The sequence below is a fragment of the Mobula birostris genome, chromosome 30 (genome assembly GCF_030028105.1).
Source record: "Mobula birostris isolate sMobBir1 chromosome 30, sMobBir1.hap1, whole genome shotgun sequence".
NCBI lineage: Eukaryota > Metazoa > Chordata > Chondrichthyes > Myliobatiformes > Myliobatidae > Mobula > Mobula birostris.
The window spans coordinates 9,781,582-9,801,059 of NC_092399.1; the positions used below are offsets into that span (position 1 = coordinate 9,781,582).

Sequence of the window (19,478 nt, forward strand, 5' to 3'; positions counted from 1 at the left end):
TGATTTTCACTTTTGTAGTAAGAATGTAAAAGCATTAAGAAATTTAAAAAATGTTGGCATACAGTAGTATTTTGGTTAAGCAAATACAGCAAGTAGAATGGTGAGTGTCAAGTTGAATATTTTTGCTTTATTATGTAATGTTGGTCTCCATGAGGTAATGAAATGTAGATTACTAAATGTACAAGATTCTGGCTGACTAGAAACATATATGGAGTTTCCTCTAGTCAGGGAACTACAATCTAAATAAAGTTTCAGGGTAAGTAGTTGACTGTTTAAGAAGTGGAGAAATTTCTTCTGTGTGGAAGCTTGTAAATCCCAGAAGTTATAGCTTCCAGTTTATTCAAGATAAGAATCAACAGATTTTTCTATACCACCCGAAATAAGGGACATGGGAATACAGAGCAAGGGGACTGTCCACAATCTTAATGAATGACAGAGAAGGTGTGAAAAGTCCTGAGGCCCAATGATAAACACGTGAGATTCTACAAATTCTGGAAATCTAGAGCAAACACACATAAAATGCTGGAAGAACTTAACAGGTCAGGTAGCATCTATGGAAATGAATAAACAATTGATGTCTCAAGTGGAGATCCTTCATAGCAACAATACTCCTATTTCTTTTGCTGTTCTATATTTTACAGAAGACTAGTATATAGAGAACCAAGGTGTAATTCATCTACTCAATTTCCAAGTCTGCAGAGAGTTATTTTATCTAGGGAACTGAAATGGTTAGTGTCAAATTCTATATCATCCAAGTGTGAAGGAGCAACGAAAACAAAATCAAATAGCGTTGCATTAGCACATGAGCAGCACAAAACTTTGGTAGGAAATATTTTTCTACAGATTTTTTTTTGTTTGAAAAAGTATATTCAGGAAAATCGTATTTCCTCTATTTTAAAGACTGGCTTCTCTTAATGTATGTCACTGTCTTCTCTCAGCCTATTTATCGATACAAATGGACAGGCAAGTAAATCTTAAGGACATAGTTTGGGTGAAAATCCCTTTTGGTAACTTCTCTGATGTACAATTTGAAAAATACATAAACATATTACAGTTGATTGAAATATGTACAATCCTCACATGACTAAATTCTTGTTCATTTCTACTCATGGGTGGTTAAAGATGTTCTCTTAGAGCTGTTACAATTCCTGTAATGACAACGGTAATTCTACATTTTGAACTACTGATGATAAACAGCTAAAATCATATCTTAGTCAATACAGTGCATGACTTGGAGGGGAAAACAGAAAAAATCTTTATTTCAGAAACCTATCAAATTCTAAATGAACATGATAAAGGGAGAATATTCTAGATGTTAAAAGTCTAACATCAAGGATCATAACTTCAGGATGTGGGGTATGCCATTCAAAAACAAGATTAGGAGACATTTCTTCATGTAGCAAGCCATGAGTTTTGGCATTTATTAACACAGAAGGCAGTACAGCACATTTATTTTTACAGAATAAAAATGTCAAGGCTTACAGAGAAAAGGGAAGAACGGGGTATTGAAGAGGATGGAGCAGCCATATGGCCCACTTCTGCTGTTTCTATAATAAAAAACAAGACGCTGGAAAAAAAAAAATTAGCAAGTCAGATACCATCTAGGTAAAGAGAAACAATTAATGTTTCAGGTTGAAGAGCCCTTCATCAGAACTGAGAAAAAGAGAAAACTGAAAAAAGAAAAATGCTGAGTTCCTCCAGCATTTTGTGCGTGTTTCTCAAGATTCCCAGCATCTGCAAAATATTGTGTTTAACAGAAAAAACAAGTTAATCTAAATCAGGGGTTCCAACCTGATGCCCACACACCCCTCGGTTAATGGCATAAAAAAGGTTGGTATAAGAGATGGGCGGGGGGGCAAGAAGCTTAATAAAAGGAATGAATGCAACTGGATAGAAGAATATTACCAATAAATTCTTGTGTAATGTATTAGTAATGTTGTGAAGTTTGAGTGATATTGTATAGTCTGGCCGATTGTGATGGGCCCAGCAGACCAGAGTATACAAACGGAAGGAAAGGAGGAATAGAAACACAAATGGCCAATCCTGATACAAATAGAAATGGGCAAATTATCTGAAGTCGGAGAATTCAATGTTAAGTTCCTTGAGCTTAGGTTGGCCATTACTGCAACAGGAGGCCACAGACAGAGAGATCTCAGTGAGATGATGAATTAAAACAGCAGTCAAGGTAACTGAGACTGAGTGCAGTTGCTCCACAAAGTGGTCACTTGAAATATGTTTAATTTTTCCTGTGTAGAAGTCAGATTGGAAAAAGTGCCCCACCTGGAAAAAATAATTTGGATCTTTGGATGGTGGGAAGGGAAGAGGTGAAAGGATAGGTATTGGACCTCCTGTGCCTATGACAGAGGATAATACATGGGATCAGAGTTCAAAGTAAATTTATAACACATACAGGTAACCATATACAATACTGAGATTTGTTTCCTTATGAGCATACTCAGTAAATCCAAGAAACCAAAATAGAATCAGTGAAAGACTGCACCCAACAGGACGCACAAACAACTAACGTGCAAACGACAAACTGTGTCAGTACACAAAAAAAAATAAGCAAAAAAAAATAGAGAACATGAGATTAAGAGTCCTTGAAAGTGAGTCCATAGGTTGTGGGAACAGTTCAGTGATGGGAGATGCAGAGGGATTGATTTCTTCAAAATCTGAAAGCAAAGAAGAGAAATGCATTTCTCATGGTGAAATCTTGTTCAAGCTGATGGAAATTGTGCGAGATGATCCATTGAAATGCAATGGCTGGTGGAGCGGAAACTGAGGACAGAAGAACCCTGTTTTTGCTTTGGCTAGAAGGGGTGACAGCAGAGGTGAATGAAATATATATTTTAGTCTGCTTGGCACATCCATTATGCCAGACTACACATCATCACCCAGACTGTACAAATAAGCCAACACAAAGCTTACCTGTGTTTTAATGGAAATATTATTTCACCATATTTAGAGACAAACCCTTTGTTCCACCCATTACCTTCCCCCACCCTCTACCACTTTGACCAACTCATCTTCCTGGTTTTAACCTGAAATATTAACTATTTCTCAAACACCTGACCTGTTGAGTTTAACATTTTCTGTTTTTATTTCAGATTTCCAACACCTGCTTTTTTTTTTAAAAATTTTCATCCATTTTTAAGTTCTAGTTCTTCCTTGCTCTGTTGACAGAGAATGCAGATGATTTGGTACAGCAAATCCTACAAACAGCCAAAACATATGGCCTTGAGAAGTCTTTGTAATATGTATGCTACAATAACATGTTATCATTTTGTTGTAGGACTATCAATTGAATCAAGTTATCTCAACACCCTTCATTGTGTCACTTGGGGCAATGCTGCCTTGATCAACATAGTTATTCCCACACTGTTTGGCATTCAAACTTTTGAGCACTTTTGGGTCAGGATAAGTTTATGAGGTGAATGATTCTGATAGAACCCAACTAGAGACCCGATGAGCAAATTTAGTAAGGTGATCCCTTCAACCTTTCAGTAAATAACCAAGAAGAGCTTTATAAGGCAAAATTGGCTGGATGAACAAAATTTATCTAGATTTATGTAAAACTGAATTTTCCACAGTGCTGGGGAGATATAAATGTCACTGAAATAGCATTATTAGAAAGCCCCAAGATCTGGTGCTTGAACATAACAATAGTGATATTTATTTATTGAGATACAGTGCAGAGAGCCGCGCCACCCAGCAATCCCTCAATATAATCCATGCCTAATCAAGGGACAATTTACAATGACCAATTAACCTGCAAACCAGTACGTCTTTGGACTATGGGAGGAAATCAGAGCACCCGGAGGAAACCCACATGGTCACGGGGAAAACATACAAACTCCTTACAAGTAGCGTCCAGAACTGAACCTGGGTCACTGGTACAATAAAGTGTTGCGCTAGCCACTATGCTACTGAGCCGCCTAGTCTATTTTATAACCCATTTCATTTGTCACAGGTAATTCTTCATGCTTTAATACTGCATAGACAGAATGAGATTAAGTAACAGGATACTGACAATGATAATGATGTAAATCAGAATATGAAGTTGTGGTTTCATCCATCTGACATTTTGGATTATAATGTTTATCGGTGAGTTACTTTGCCTAATTTCTTTCCTTCAAATGAATGATATTATAGACCTTTGGTTGACTTTCTTCAGCTCTAGTGTCTAGCTCATGCTCCAATGCAAACAGCACTGCGCTAGGATCTCATGTGCACACAAGGTCCTGCTGCCAGCAGAGTCCAAATGAACGGTCCAAACATTCAATCAGTGTTAAAATCAACAAGTTTTGTGTCAGGCTAACAGATTTTAACAGCTTTAACAGCATTTCACAGCTTCAAGGCCCACAAGGAAGCTAATGTCCTGTCTAATCTGCTCCATTTAACAGTAATCTGTCCAATGGCAGGTAGTTTTATGGTAAAAAAAAATATTATGCTTTCTAAATGGCTATGTGGCTGTCATTCCCACAAATGTTTTGATGGGAAAAGGTCTGTATACCAAGGTGATAAAGACAACACTAGATAGATCATCCTCATGTCAGTATTGTTACCATTTGGCACTTGCAAAATCTAATGTCTATTTCCATCAGGGCTGATCAAATTTCTGGCAGAAAATCCTGTCTGAGCTTCCATCATTGCTTCCTCCAAATCAACAAATTCCTTGACACTATCTAACTGAACCCTCCGGACTCCAATGCAATTGGACTCAGATGTTATTCACATAACTTCAAATACAATCACCCAGAGCTTGGCAGCAGCAAATCCACGCAATAGATAGCATTGCCACTGTTCTTAAAGAATGCCGTCCACAAAGGTATAACAATCAGTGTGGCACACATTTCAGTTCTTTCTACAATAGCTGAAACTAGTCATTAGTTCTAGGAATCTCTGGCATCCAGCATGTAAAGCAGCCAATCAAAATGAAATGACACATTCTCTGGCAATAAACCAAGCAGTATTAAAAACAATTCTAAACTAACTCCACAAATCACAAAATAAGTTCTAAAGACCTATGATTAAAATAGCTGAAATATCATACACTTGCCCATGGAATTTATAAATATTTCCAAGAGAATGAAAATGTGTATGATAAAAGCTAGTTTAAGTCCGTGAGAACAATTATTGGGTAACTTGAATTGTAAATACAGTGGATTCAGATTAATTGGGCCATCAGATAATCAGTGCAGCTGCTTAATTGGGACAACTCTTAAAGAACAAAAACTAATCAAGAACGTTGCTAGATTCCCTTCACTTCCTGGGGACATTACACTGCTTAATTAAGAAAGGAGACTGTTACCGAACAGTTTCTAACTAGCATCAGTCCCATGTACTTATGTAGCCATTAGACATTACTGAATGAAGACAATTTTAAATACCATCAGTTGTGTGCACTTGTGTTCAAAAAAGTGACTTTTGTCACTGATAGTTGGGAGAAGTAAACAGTAAGACAATTCAGAACTGTTTTGCTCACTGTTTTAAGCACTCAGGCTTAGAGATGCCAAAAATGGCCAGGAGCGAAAATAAAACAATTTCATTACTTCAATGAGTTAGGAACTATGAGGAATTTGAAGGTTTCAACCACAATTTTGAATGTTACAATGAAAATGAAAATCTGGAGGATGCAATTGTCAAAAGCATTGTATGAAGGCTGTCCATTATTTGCACTTGATGTCTCAACTGATTTTGTTAATTTACAGTCAATTAAGAGAACAGAGCAGCATACACTGGATGAATTCCTCTGTCGACAACTACTAGGAACTAATAGTTTTATAATACTGTAGCAGTATTGGTAGTGTTCTAATTTGTTCTGTTTTCAATTAAATACATAATTTGTTACTCAAACAGTAGTTTCTCTGTTTTCATAATACTTTTTTTTAAACCATTTCCATAACACTTTAGCTAATTGGGGCAACCTTTTAATTGGGCCAAAATGTACTGGCTCCAATATGTCCCAATTAACCTGAATCCATTATCCTGCCATTACATTTATGAAACTGAAGTTTGGGGGTTCTTTCCAGAAAGAATTGTCTGCAATTTCCTGAATCCTGTGTTATTCCAGAAAGTTACGTTAGAAGGATTTGCAAAGCAGTAGATTCTGTAGATTAAAGATGGAAAATTGTGGACATATTTTGTGGTTATAATTTATTTGTAAACTACAGAAGTTGCCACTTAATTTCCTCCATTATCGCAATGACTGTCACTGCATTTCCCCACTACAAATCCTCAGCTATAAACTACAAGCCTACAAAGCTTAATTTCATTCCTCTAATATCCTAATATCCCCATTTTGAAGATTACATGCACATTTGTGAAAAATTATGCTACAATTTTATTCTTTCAAATGGAATTTTAATTTATTCTACATTAAAATCATATTCTTTTATTGTTATTTGAAGTAATAATATTTGTTTGTTACCCAAGTGTAATTGGCAAAAGTTTCCATGGTTGTTTTTATTTTGATTTGCCACTGAAGTGCATACTTGGGAATTTGAAGGGCACACAGAAAAATTCATACCAATTTTCCCCAGCCACAAATCATCAAAGATCCTGATCTTCATATTAAAGACCAACGAAAGTGAATACGTTCAGATGAGTTCAATTTCAGCACACCTGGGTATGGTGGAAGGGAAGTGACCAGAATCTGAGAAAGACATCATTAAATGTGTTAAAAAAAACAAAACAAAAACAAAGGTCAAAAAAGTTACATGGAAAGTGGAATTATGTGGATTGAATAAAAACTTAATAGTAGTCACAAACATTCTTGGCATACCAATATAAAAAGAGATAAGAATGAGGTAGGTGGTGCAGAAAGGCTTGCTTGAATTGCATCAGGAATGGTATGTTAGGGAAGCGGGGGTGGTGATACGTCTCTACCAAAGGAAGTGTAAGATGCTCCTTCCCTCCACTAGCCTGCAGGGCACCTTTCGGCAAGGTGCAGCACCTGCTTAGCACCACCCCCCCACCCCCAAATCACGGTCACATGAAGCCATGGGAGCCGGTGGCAGATAATTGTATGAGCTGCTGGTGCATATCACAAGTCCTGGTTATGTGATCACTGTTGCCAGGCAGGCCATCTCTGAACAGCATTAATAACGGCTGGGGTCACCCGTCTTGTAAAGATACTGCCCAGAAGGAGGCAATGGTGAACCACTTTTCTAGAAAATATGCCAAGAACAATTATGGTCTTAATCACCCATGTCATATGACATCATTATGTGCCATATCATAGGACATGGCATATAATAATGATGATGATGATACAATGGTTCTCAAGCAAATTTGAAAAGCTGAAGTCCCCGCCCCCAAGAGAAGCAAGGGAAACTTTTCAAAGTTCTGAAAGGATGATTAGTGAAAGGAAGCTTCCAAATAGGTACCAATGAGGAAAGACACAAAATAAATACACATAACAAGACAATCAAGAACTTGTTACCATTATTTTTTGGGGGATTTGAATTTCCTTTGCAACAAATGATGATTATGGCACTGATGGTTAAAATACTTCACCATGATTTGAAAATAATGCAAACGCACGCAGAACTGAAATAGAATCAAAGTGCATGCTTGCAAATGAGATAAGAATTACAAAGGGGCACAACAGACCAGGGGTCCTCTCTGTCATTCTACAATAATTATTGTCCTAATTTACTAAGCTTACATTTATTCTAACATGTTATTGACATAGAATGCAACAGAAGAAACAGTACTGAAGCCGACTTTACCATTTTACATACTTTAATGTCACATAAGATTGAACTATAAGATCTAAACATGAGACAATTTTTAATGTGAATTCTTCAAAAAAAAAACTCCAAGGAAACCTGCCTTAAACTTAAAGAAAAATCTATTCCAATCGGAATAGTTATATAGCTTAGAGGAAGATGCCTACATTGGCTCCTTAAAAGAACCAGCCAATGAGTTCCATAAATCTTACTTTTTCAACGTCTTTTTGAAAATTATCAATCTGATTCCACTATTCTTTGGATGCATTAACAACTGAATGCAAAATTTATTTCTTCACATGATCTCTCTACCAAACACTCAGTCCTCATGATAAAGATTCTTTCAAAACTGCACTGAAAATTACTATTTATTAAAGCCATTTAAGATTTTGATATTTTTCTATGCAGTCTTGTGGCTATAAAGTAAACACCACACACCACCAGATCTCTAACTCACATGGAAATTTGAAAATAGTACTAGCTAAAGTGGAACTGTTTTAATAACCCTCTTTTCTGACCTCTACAAAATTTTGAATGTTTCCGAAAATATGACACCCAGAGATGACCGCTCCAACTGGGCCATTAGTCCTGTACTTTTGTATTAGCTGAACAAAGTGAGCAGGCTATACAGCCTCTCAACTCTGCTCTGCCATTCAATGAGATACTGACTGATCACGTACCATCAGTCCACTTTATGACCTGATCTACACCACCGCCAACCCCCACCAGTTCTTAATATCCAAGAATTTCATCTTCCAGCATTCACATATTCAGCAACTGTAATGTCCACAACAACGTGGCAGGTAGTTCCAAATATTTACAATCCTCTCTACCAAAAAAAATTACTTACCTCAGTCCGAAATGGCTGAATCAGCCTCTCAACAAATATTCCACTGACCCTTTTCAGACCCGTATACACCTCAAAGATCACTCAAATTCCAGTGAGGGCAATGCTATATACATTTATAATTATAGAGCAAAGCATGCTGCATTTTGGAGAAAATAAAGCCCTCTATGTGAATTATCGCCTCCACTGCTTCTCTCACACTGATTAAAATTGCATCATTTAAAAAAATAAAATGGGTGTTGATCACAGCTTCTTAATTAGAAGGTTAGTTCAGTAGTGGGTTCAAACATAACAGACCGGACTACTATATGTATAAACCATCAGAATTCTCCAACCAACTTACCAGACCCTGGTATCTGAAGGAATCATAAACACTCCTGATGAAGAGCCAGAAAGGCCAAAGATATTCAAAGCGGAATTCGAGGACAAAATCTGCCAGCAACACCAGTGCCCACACAACAAGGAACTTAAGGTACAAGAAAGTGCTGCAAAATGGGAAAAAGAAAACAATTTAGGCATTGAACTACAGATTACATAATTTGATTTTGTCATCAAGTACTCAAAGCTCAAAAAAGTCATCCATTTAATCAGACCAATTGATGGAATTACATAAAAATTATGAAATTTAAGCCACTCAGCCTACTTTGGCACTCATCATCTTACACCAGGTTCCCAAACTATTCCTGTAGCCTTTGCCTTCAAATACCCAACTAACTTTTCCTTTAAATTATGGTGAAGCTTTTTCTGCTCCACTTATTATGATTACTGCAAATAACCTTGTTCTTTTGCATAATTTTGCCTTTTTGTTCTCAACCAATTACTGAAACCTACCTCTCCCCATTTTGCCACATCTCAATGGAAAACTTATCAACCTTTTGACACTAAGAACCAATTATTTAGTTTTCATACACTTCAAAGAAAATAATAAAATTCAGTTAGTTCTTCCTCATTACACAAGGCAGAATCTGCACTGTGAAGCTTCCTTTGACTTCACCGCCTTGCACTACATTATACTGCATTCAAGGTCTTATTGCAATACAATAAATTTTGTTTTATATCTCTTGCTATAAAACTGATTTGCCAGTTATTTATATATTTTTTAAATTACCATTGACATTCCTCTTGGGATAGATCGTATTTTAGTCAGCAAAATTTTATAAGCTAATGAGCTGTCTGCAGTGCACGGTTAAGTTCAAAATCTGGTTCGGGGTGGTCTTCAGTTAAAATGTGAATCAGAAAATAATTTGTTAGCTAAGTAACTTTGAAGAGTCACAATAAAATTTAAAATTCATTTACTTCAATACTTCCTCTTGTTATTTTCTGCCTTTTGTTTCTTAAAAGTTAGATGTTCTTCAGTAAATAGAATTCAACCAACATGGGTCACTCAATCACTTTTCAAGTAGACTTCAAATCTCAACAAAAATGCATGGTAATTGTAGAATGCATTTGATAGGTGATGCAGCAGTGTTATTGTGGAAAACAAATACTCAATGGAGGCAACAGTTTAGCCAAGATAGAGGCTAGCAACAGGAAACAGTTGGTATTAATGGGTCTGCTCCTGGTTGGCAAGTTGTAACAAGAGGCATGACATGGGCACGTGGCCTTGTGTTCAGCAGTGCTCACAAATAGTGTTCCTGCCTCAAGGCCCAGTGACCCAAATTCAATCCTGACTTCAGCTGCTGTGTGGAATTTCCACTTTCTTCTTGTGACTGAGCAGGTGTTCTTGTATCCTCTCAGTCCAAAAGATGCTGGTAGGTTAATAGACCGTTGTAAAACAATGCCTTATCAAAAGAACCAAATGGGATTTGTTGGGTATGTGAGTGAAAACATGAGAATGAGACTGTTCTGCCTAAACTGGTGTGGACTCAATAGGCTGAATGGTTTCATAGGGATGGGTCGGGGCCAGGAAACAGGAGACTTAACTTGCATTTGGTGGAATTGAGAAGGGAAGAGATAAATTGATTAAAACAAATCAAGATTCTGAGGCGTCTTAAGTGATTTTGAAAGGGTGCTTCTCTTTGTTGTAGAATCTAGAACTAGATTTCACTTCATTTAAAAATAAAGTTATGAAACATAATGGGTTTCCATTTTTTATGGTTATGATCTTTTGCAGTTCTCCAATGACTTTTGGAGTCATTGAATATTTCTTAAGACAGAGGGAGACGAGGGATTGAAATGTTCCTGGGGGCAGACAGGAATGCAGAGCTGTGGTTGCAATCAGATTAATGATTGGTTGTAACCTTAATGAATGGAAGAGAAGAGTAGCTTTGAGGGGCCATGTAGCCTCCTCCTGATTATATGGTTGTGTAACTGATCTTCAACCCTTCCTCAGAATCTCAGAGTTCACAAAATAATCAGTAAGACAACAAATCTGTTCCTCAGTTCAGCTGTGCTTTGGCCAAGTAAATTAATTCAAAGATTAGGAACAAACTTAAGATCTTAGTATTCCAAGAACTCATATTAAACTACAAGGTAATTAGCAGTCCATTTTTTGATGCCAATGAACAAACTGAGGATTTATTGGTCCTAGATATAAGAGAACATGCATTAAAAACCAGGGCACAGAGGAATACCTAGTCATAGAAAGTGGTGATTATCTAGAATTCATTCCTGTAGAAGACTGTGAAAGATACATGTTGGAAATAATTACAGAGGAAGCAAGATATATTTCTGAAGCATCAGGAAATTGAGGACATTGGAGAACTGGCATAGAAGCGAAGAAAAGATCTAGGGCATACAACTATGACAACATCGAATGGTAAGACAGGCTTGAGGGGGCAAGAACATATTCTAATCATATGTACTTATAACAAACCAAAGTAACAGATATTTTTTAAAAAAGTTAAATCTTTTTCCAGCATATCACAACCATCAACTCTCCATTCACAATGTCTTTTTCAGTAACTGCCATTTACCTCAGCTAGTTTTAACTAAGTGTAATCAAAAACTTTTGGACAAAATAATTAATATTTAATGTAGATCAATGACTGTAGAATAAGGAAAACGTTTACATTTCAGGTTAATTACCCTTCATCATAATCAGTGAAAGTTCAAAGTCAGGTACTTTCTAAATTGCAGGGAAGGAATCTCAATGACTGGGTAGAGGCTGAACAGCGAAAGGTGGTACAAGCCAAGTTCAGATTTTGTTAGATCTGAATGAAGATCGCCAACCTCTTGTTAACTATGCTCCTCTTTCTACCATTGCTACCTGTTCTGTTATTTCCAGCACCTTGTTTTTACTTCATATTTTCAGTATCTATATTTTTCCTTTACTTTTCAAACAACTTCCAATGATTGCATTAGGATTGAGCTTTCAACCAGAGGTTTAGGTAGCCCCAGTCTTAGTCAGACAGGTCGAAGAGGAAAGGCCTTGTGCTTAGAGTTTACAAAGCCTGATCTATTATGAATGGTGCCATGGGCCATGGGCACACAGAATTGCTGCAGGAGGTTGTGGACACAATGGCCATGGGCCCTTGTTACTTCAACATTTTGCACACCTTCCAGTCTATTCTACTGTAATCATACGTGGCTTTTTACTCAGCTGACATGTTGACAACATTGGAGTAATAAGATTATGGAAATGTTCCTCCCAGCCAGATCCAGAAACCTAAGACAGGAAGATTTATACATTGTTTCAATGAGGAAAGGAGATTCATCTTCCGTCAAAACAGAGAGATCTGTTCCTTTGCCCTACATTTTCCTTCTTCAATATGATGATTCACATGCTCAGCAAATTGAATCCATGAAAAATACAAGTAGGGTTGGGTCATTCATCCATGTTGAAAACTCTAAATCAGATTTAAATATTTCAAATGGATAATTTTACTTAATAAAATTTGTTAGAAGTTTAAACCCTAAGGCCGAATTCCAGTATTTGAAAATCCAAAACACCAAAGTGTAATTAAAGGGGCTTGGTTCCTCAGTGTCAGGGGAGGGAGTGGTGGGATAAGCTCCCACTACCTACTAAATGCTCCCAATGGCGTGCATCTCAAATAGCCTCTAAAAACCAAGTCCAGCTCCTGGCTTCGTGTGTGCTCTAACTACTAAGCCCGGCGGAACCATTTCAACTGACAGGGTAAGGGGCAAAGATTGATTACTGGCACCTTAAAACATGTTGCTTTAGGCAGACAGGGCTCGTCAGTCGTGGTTGCCAGCACATCAAGAAGGAAAACTCTAATCTCAAACCTCTGTTGCCTTGCGGCTACACCAACTCAGCTTCAGGAGTAAACCACAAGGAAAAATTTGGAGCTGGAGTCCCTAAGACAGTTCAACGTTGAGTTCATTGCTGACTGGCAACTCCTGTGACCCTGCTGGTGCTAAACTGTATTGGTCACTGCCATTCCTTTAGATCCATCAGATGCGTGGAAAGGGGGAACCTGCTACAGGGGTAACAGCTTGCTCTCCGTATCGTACAGCCCTGGCTTGCATATCACGTAGACGGGTGGGATGCAACATCTATTGTCGACCCCGACCAACGGTGTCAATAATGGATGATCACAGTTGATCTAAATACTGCATGCAAACTTAATAATATCCAATTTGTCTTCATAATTTTCACCTCCAACACAATAAATTAAATTTATATAGAGAAATTACATTATTAAGTTAGCTTGATTTACATGAAGGACCAAAATGACAATTCAATTTGCACTAAGACAGACTACATTACAATAGAGGAAAGACTTAGCACATTAGAAGACTGCTTGAGAAATTCAGCAGGACGAGCAACATCTATGGGGAGGGAGAAAAGAGGGGAGGAAAGAGAGAAAAAAAGCCCGTTTTGGGCTGAAACCCTACATCAGAGAATGGAGAGATGGAGGAGAAGATAGCTGGCTGTTGGTGCTGGGGGGAGGGAGGAAAGATAGGAAAAAGGGAAGAGAAAGACGGAACACATAACACCATAAGCACTTCGCTCCACACCGCCCCCCCCCCACCAAACAAAAGCCAGATCTGGTGAGCCAATCTGCCTGCAATCACCCATACTCTAATTCACCTGGCATGTACTTGCAGTGTCTATCATACACTGGCCTGATGGGTTTTGAATTCCAGCATCCAAACCAGAGTAGTAGCAAAGCCTCCAACAGATCACTGGAAACTCCTGCACTCTACTCCACTCTCAAATTCCCTGAAAGCTTTCAATAGCTTACACCACCCAAATTTCCTTTGATAGTTTTGATAGCTACTAAAAGTACATTTAAAAAACTAATAAAACAGCTCAAAGCATTTATATAACACACATCAAAGTTGCTGGTGAACGCAGCAGGCCAGGCAGCACCTCTTCCTAGAGATGCTGCCTGGCCTGCTGCGTTCACCAGCAACTTTGATGTGTATTGCTTGAATTTCCAGCATCTGCAGAATTCCTGTTGTTCAAAGCATTTATATGCTTCAATTATTACAAATAATAATGTTTCACTTTAGAGAAACTCTTACTTCTCTCCTTCTCCCCCCACATAGTCGTCAAATCCCACAAATCATGAAATTGATGTCATGATAAATTATAGCAGGGTGGAACCCTACCAACAAACTCCATGTTTGCCAATTCTAGCAGTTTCTTTTGTGTGTTTGACCGAGCATTTACACAACCCAAAAAAGGTACTTAAATGGGTTATATTCCAGTGATTTCACCTGGCATTTACCTTCAAACTTTGGGCAAAGAAGAAACCACGCTGAATACTCATTTTTCAGGATGATCCTAAGATAACCCTGGAATGAAGAGCTTGCCTTTAGCTCCTTTACTCCATTGCCAACTATTTTAAACTATTTTCCTGTCGCCTCACTTCCCAACAGGTGTATACAGTTCATGATTTTTTCCCTCTGTTATGACTAAGACCAGCTGCCTCCAAATGGATGCAATCATTCCCCTGGTGCACAAGCTCAAACTCTTTAAGGTTTCAATCCTAGACTGCAATCAAGGTAGAAATATTGACTCAAATCCTTTATTCCCTCTCCAGATATGTTGATGAATTAGGTATTTCCAGCATTTTCTATTTCAGGTTTCCAATATTTTGTTTTGTCTGACTATTACCTTCTCATCTCTCCTCAAGTCATCTGAGCATATCTCAGCCACACAATCCTCCTTCCATTTCAACCAAATTGCTAGCCATATTACATATTTGTCAGTCCACATTATTAGTCATCAGTTATGTCCCCTAAGCTACTATTCTCAATGCTTCAAGCGGTGATTTCCAAACATCCATTTCCACTGCATAGGTTTTTATAACTTAACACGGTCACTCCCCAAATCCACCTCAATATTTTACAAAATTACAAATAAAAAAATCCCTCTTCTCCAGTATCCTTGGTCCATTTGCTGCTTTTAAGAAGTTAGCTGCTCTAGGCTCCCTGAATACCTGTCTGCCATCCTCCAAAAGCATGTAGTCGTGATCTATTCATACGTATTCAGTCATAGCTTGAGAAACACCTACAATATCTACATATCTTAATGTTAACCCTGAACTATATTGTTAAAAATCATCTTTGCCCCTTTCTCATTTACATATTGCCCTTCAGTAATGCCCAAACTTATGTGAAGACAACATCCAATTCCACCTCCTGGCCATCTCTCTCAATCCATAGATGATCAGCAAATTATTGATTACAGTCTGTTAATGTACAAATAAAAATTTGCCCCACCATCTCTCCCTGGGGCTAAAACTTCAAAAGTTTGAACCAAACCAAATCCATGGTATATGTCATGTCAGATATACAGTGGATTCCCATTAATTTGGACATATCCCAATTAAACAACTGCCCCCAATTATCAAAGTTTCATGGAAATAGTTAAAAAAAGGAATTTTAAAAAAGTGACAAACTACCGTTTAGCTGAGTAACAAATTATGCATTTAAATGACATACAGAACAAATTAGAATACTACCAAAGTTACTATAATACTATGCATTAGTTCCTAGTAGTTAGCAACGCAAGAGTACGCTGCCAGGTATAGGTGTCCAGGGAGGTTTACCTTTTGTCCCCACTGGACACTCACTCAGCTCTCACCTATGGTTCCAAGTAGCTTTTTGCATGTGACAGCAGGCACACCCCAGTACACCACTTCGACAGGCAAGCTAAACTAGGTAAGGGTAGCTGGCAGACCTCATAACCCAGTGAAATAGGAACAAGCCTGTGAAGTCAGCTCCAGTGAACTGGGCAGATAAGATCAACAGTGAGATCCAATGGTCAAAAAGGTGGTTCTGCAATGCTTCAAGGAGAACGAAGGGCATGATAAGGATCAGCAGCAGCTATGGTTAACTACTGCAACCATGGAAGACCCCAGTCTGTGATGACTACGCCTACCACAGAACCCAGACTTACAAGGTCAAGAGTGGAACTGTCTCAGTGTAATGACTTTTCTCACTTTAAAAACTCTCCCACACAGGTTTCACTGTCATCGTTGGATATGATGGACAATGAACACACTGCCGTGCTCTTTTGATTGACTGTAAATGAACAAAATTAGCATAGATATTTAGTGCGGATAATAGACTGACTTCATACAATGCTTTTGACAACTGCATCCTCCAAAGTTCATTTTCAATCTAACATGCAAGACGACTGTCGATACCTTCAAATTCTTCATAGTTCTTGACTTGAAGTAGCGAAATTATTTCATTTCCAGCTGTTTCTGGCATCTTCAAGCCTGAGTGCTTGAAACCACAGCAAGCAAAATAATTCTAAATTGTCCTACTGTTTATTTCTTGTCAACTATCAGTGACAAAAATCACTGCTTTTTGAACAGAAACACATGCAACTGACACTCTTTATAAACTGTTTGTTCTAAGCACAGTGTAGTGTCTAATGGCCACTCAAATGCACGCAACTAATGCTCGTTAGAGTCTATCTGGCAACAGTCTCCTGCCCCAATTAAAGGGCCTGGTGTCCCAAATAAACAAAAGGGAATCCTGGCTATTTTCTTGATCAGATTTAATTCTTTAAGAATTGCCCCAAATAAGTAGCTGCCCTGATTAATCATTGGACCAATTAAGCAGAATCCACTGTATTATGCACCTACTTCAGTTCTTATGCCGCTAAAATGCCTCATTTTTTTATACCACCATTCTTGACTATTTCAAAGCTACCAGTAAGCAAATGTTGAAATTTTAAAAATTCAACATTGATTTGAAATTCTCCCTATGGCCTTGTATTTCTTCACCTTTGCAATTACAATCTTTTATTTTAGACTACAAATCTTACTCCATAACTGGGCTCTTAATCTTCGATTTTATTGCTCCACTGCAAATAACCTAGCCTTAAAATGTAAAGGTCCTAAGATCTGAAACTTCCCTCAAATTCTCTGCCTCACTTTTTTAAGATGTGCAATTGAGCAAATCTCTGACAGTCATCTCTATCTCCTAACATTTGATGTCAGACTGTTTGATAATATCCCTATGAAATGCCTTGAGAATTTAATTGTATTAAAAGGGTTACAAAAATGCAAATGTAGAATTTTAAAATTGGCTAAAATCAATGAACCAAAACTGTTATGCTGTACTGATAAGGCATTTTGAAAATTTCCATTTGTGGAACTTTTTTTCTGCAAAAATCTGGCTCATATCCATAATCCATTAGGTTACAAACAATACAGTATTAGAATGCCATTTAGATATGAAAAGAAAAATAATTTGCATTTATATACCTCAAAGAAAAAAACCTCTAACTTGCATTAGTCAAATTCACAAGAGCAACTAGTGATGAGAAAGATGAGTGCCAAGGTGTAGAGGTTCTTACATTTGGAACCATGACTTTAATGCCGTGAATTTAATGTTATAGTTAACAGGATTAAGTAATATCATAGAAGCAAGGCAGACTGAAGAATGTATCATACAAGCTGACTAGATTTCTATCAGATTGTTTCACCAGCAAAAATGCTACTTTTTGTGCCAATCCCCAAATACGTCATATAATTACTAAAATAGTCAACCATTGGGAGTTAATGAGATTATCAGTTGCCAAGATATTAAGCAGCTGCTTTAAGCAAGATTATCAATGTGATTACAAGTTTTCACATGTATATTACATTTTTCAGCCAATTCCCATTCAATGACTAAATTTTCACACCAATGCTAGATTCTTAAACCATTTTAAAAACCCAACCTAAATGTGGTATAAGTAAATCAAGTGAGACAATTAGAACTTCAACTTCTATAGATGTGTAGTGAAGAGTATATTTAATGACTGGCTGCATCAGTGGAGCCCTCCCAACCATTCAGCACACCTACATGAAACACTGTCTCAGGAAAGCAGCATCTATCATCAGAGATCCCCACCACCCAGACTATACCCTTTTCTTTCTGCTGCCATCAGGTAGAAGTATGCCTCGGGGCTCTCACCACCAGGTTTAGGACCCCTCAGTTACTACCCCTCAACCATCAGGCTCAAATAGGATAATTACACTCACTTGCCTGTCCATTGAGATGTTCCCACAACCAATGATCTCTCTTTAAGGACTCTTATCTTGTTATTTTGTGCTCTCATTATTTAGTGCTATTTACTTATATCTGCACAGTTTGTTGTCTTCTGCACTCTACTTGATCTTTCATTGATCCTGTATAGCTATAATTCTATAGATTTGCTGAGCATGCCTACAGGAAAAATGAATTTCAGGATTGTACGTGGTGACATAAATGTACTCTGATAATAAAAATTATTCTGAACTTCGAAATTAGAGTTCTCTTATACCAAACACATCAAGGTAAACAAATTGCTTAAACCAGTGCTTCAGTACACACAGACTACAGATAACCAATGGTTAGCTAACACACTTCAGTTAACAAATTACATAACTAAGCAAGGAAAATGATATGCACAAGTTCATCATGACCCAAAAGTAGAACATTTCACTGGAAAACCAAGGTGAAACTGTAGCTTATTACATCATTAGAACAAACATCAATTCAGTTTCCAAATGGAACCTAGGAAAGAACAATGGAGACACAAGAGACTGCAGGTGCTGGAGTAACAAACAAGGTGCTGGAAGAACTCAGTAGTGATGTTTCAAAGCTTTGAGCCAAAATATTGAAAATTTCTTTCCTCCCAAAGGTGCTGCTTGACTCGCTGAGTCCCTCCAGCATCTTGATTGTTGTTCAGTGAAGTAACAAGCCATTTTTCATCTGAAGCAGAAAAAACCTTAACTAAACTTCCGTTTAGCCACTAAAATGCCTCTATTTGTCTTTTACAGATGGTTCAAAATTGTAATCAGGATTGGTATATTGTCACATGTACCAAGGTACTGAATAGCTTGTCTTGCATTCTATTTATACTGATCAAATCATTACACATTGTACTGAGCTGGAACAAATTAGAACAGTAACAATACAGAATAAATTGTAAAAGCTGATGAAAAAGTGCAGTGCAGGTAAATGATAAAGTACGAGATCATAACAAGGTAGATTGTGAGGCCGAGAGTCCATCTTATCATACGAGAGGCCTGTTCAAGTCTGATAATAGTGGCATTGAAGCTGTCCTTGAGCCTGGTAGAATGATCTTTCAGATTTTTCTAATCTTCTGCCTGATAGGAGGGGATGAAGAGAAAATGTCTGGGGTGGGTGGGGTCTTTCATTATTCCAGCTACTTTACTAAGGCAACGAGAAGTATAGAGTCCATATAGGGGATGCTGGTTCCTGTGATGTGCTGGAATAACGCAAACATAAAAAAAATTCTGAATTTTACTGAAGCTCTATGCCAACGGATTTACTCTACTCAAAGAAACAACTGTACATGTAGCAAAACTCTTCATCTAAGACAGTCAAGACTATAGTGTTGGTGGATAAGCAGATTTTCCATGTCATCAGATGTTATTTTATTAATACTTTACCATGTTTACATTTTAGATTTTTAAAAAATGTATAGACCAAATTCAAAGGGAGCATTGGGCCTGGCAAATCAGATGCTGAATGGCGAT

The 19,478-nt window shown here is 37.6% G+C and overlaps 1 protein-coding gene across 2 annotated transcripts in view; it reads right to left on the reverse strand.

Moving 5' to 3' along the window:
- Positions 1-19,478, reverse strand: part of maco1b (macoilin 1b) — a 94,419-nt gene that overhangs the window by 46,992 nt on the left and 27,949 nt on the right. For both annotated transcript variants that reach the window (XM_072247054.1, XM_072247053.1), the window contains one exon: positions 8,924-9,065. In XM_072247054.1, the coding sequence (XP_072103155.1) occupies positions 8,924-9,065 (142 nt within the window). The remainder of the gene's footprint in view (positions 1-8,923; positions 9,066-19,478) is intronic.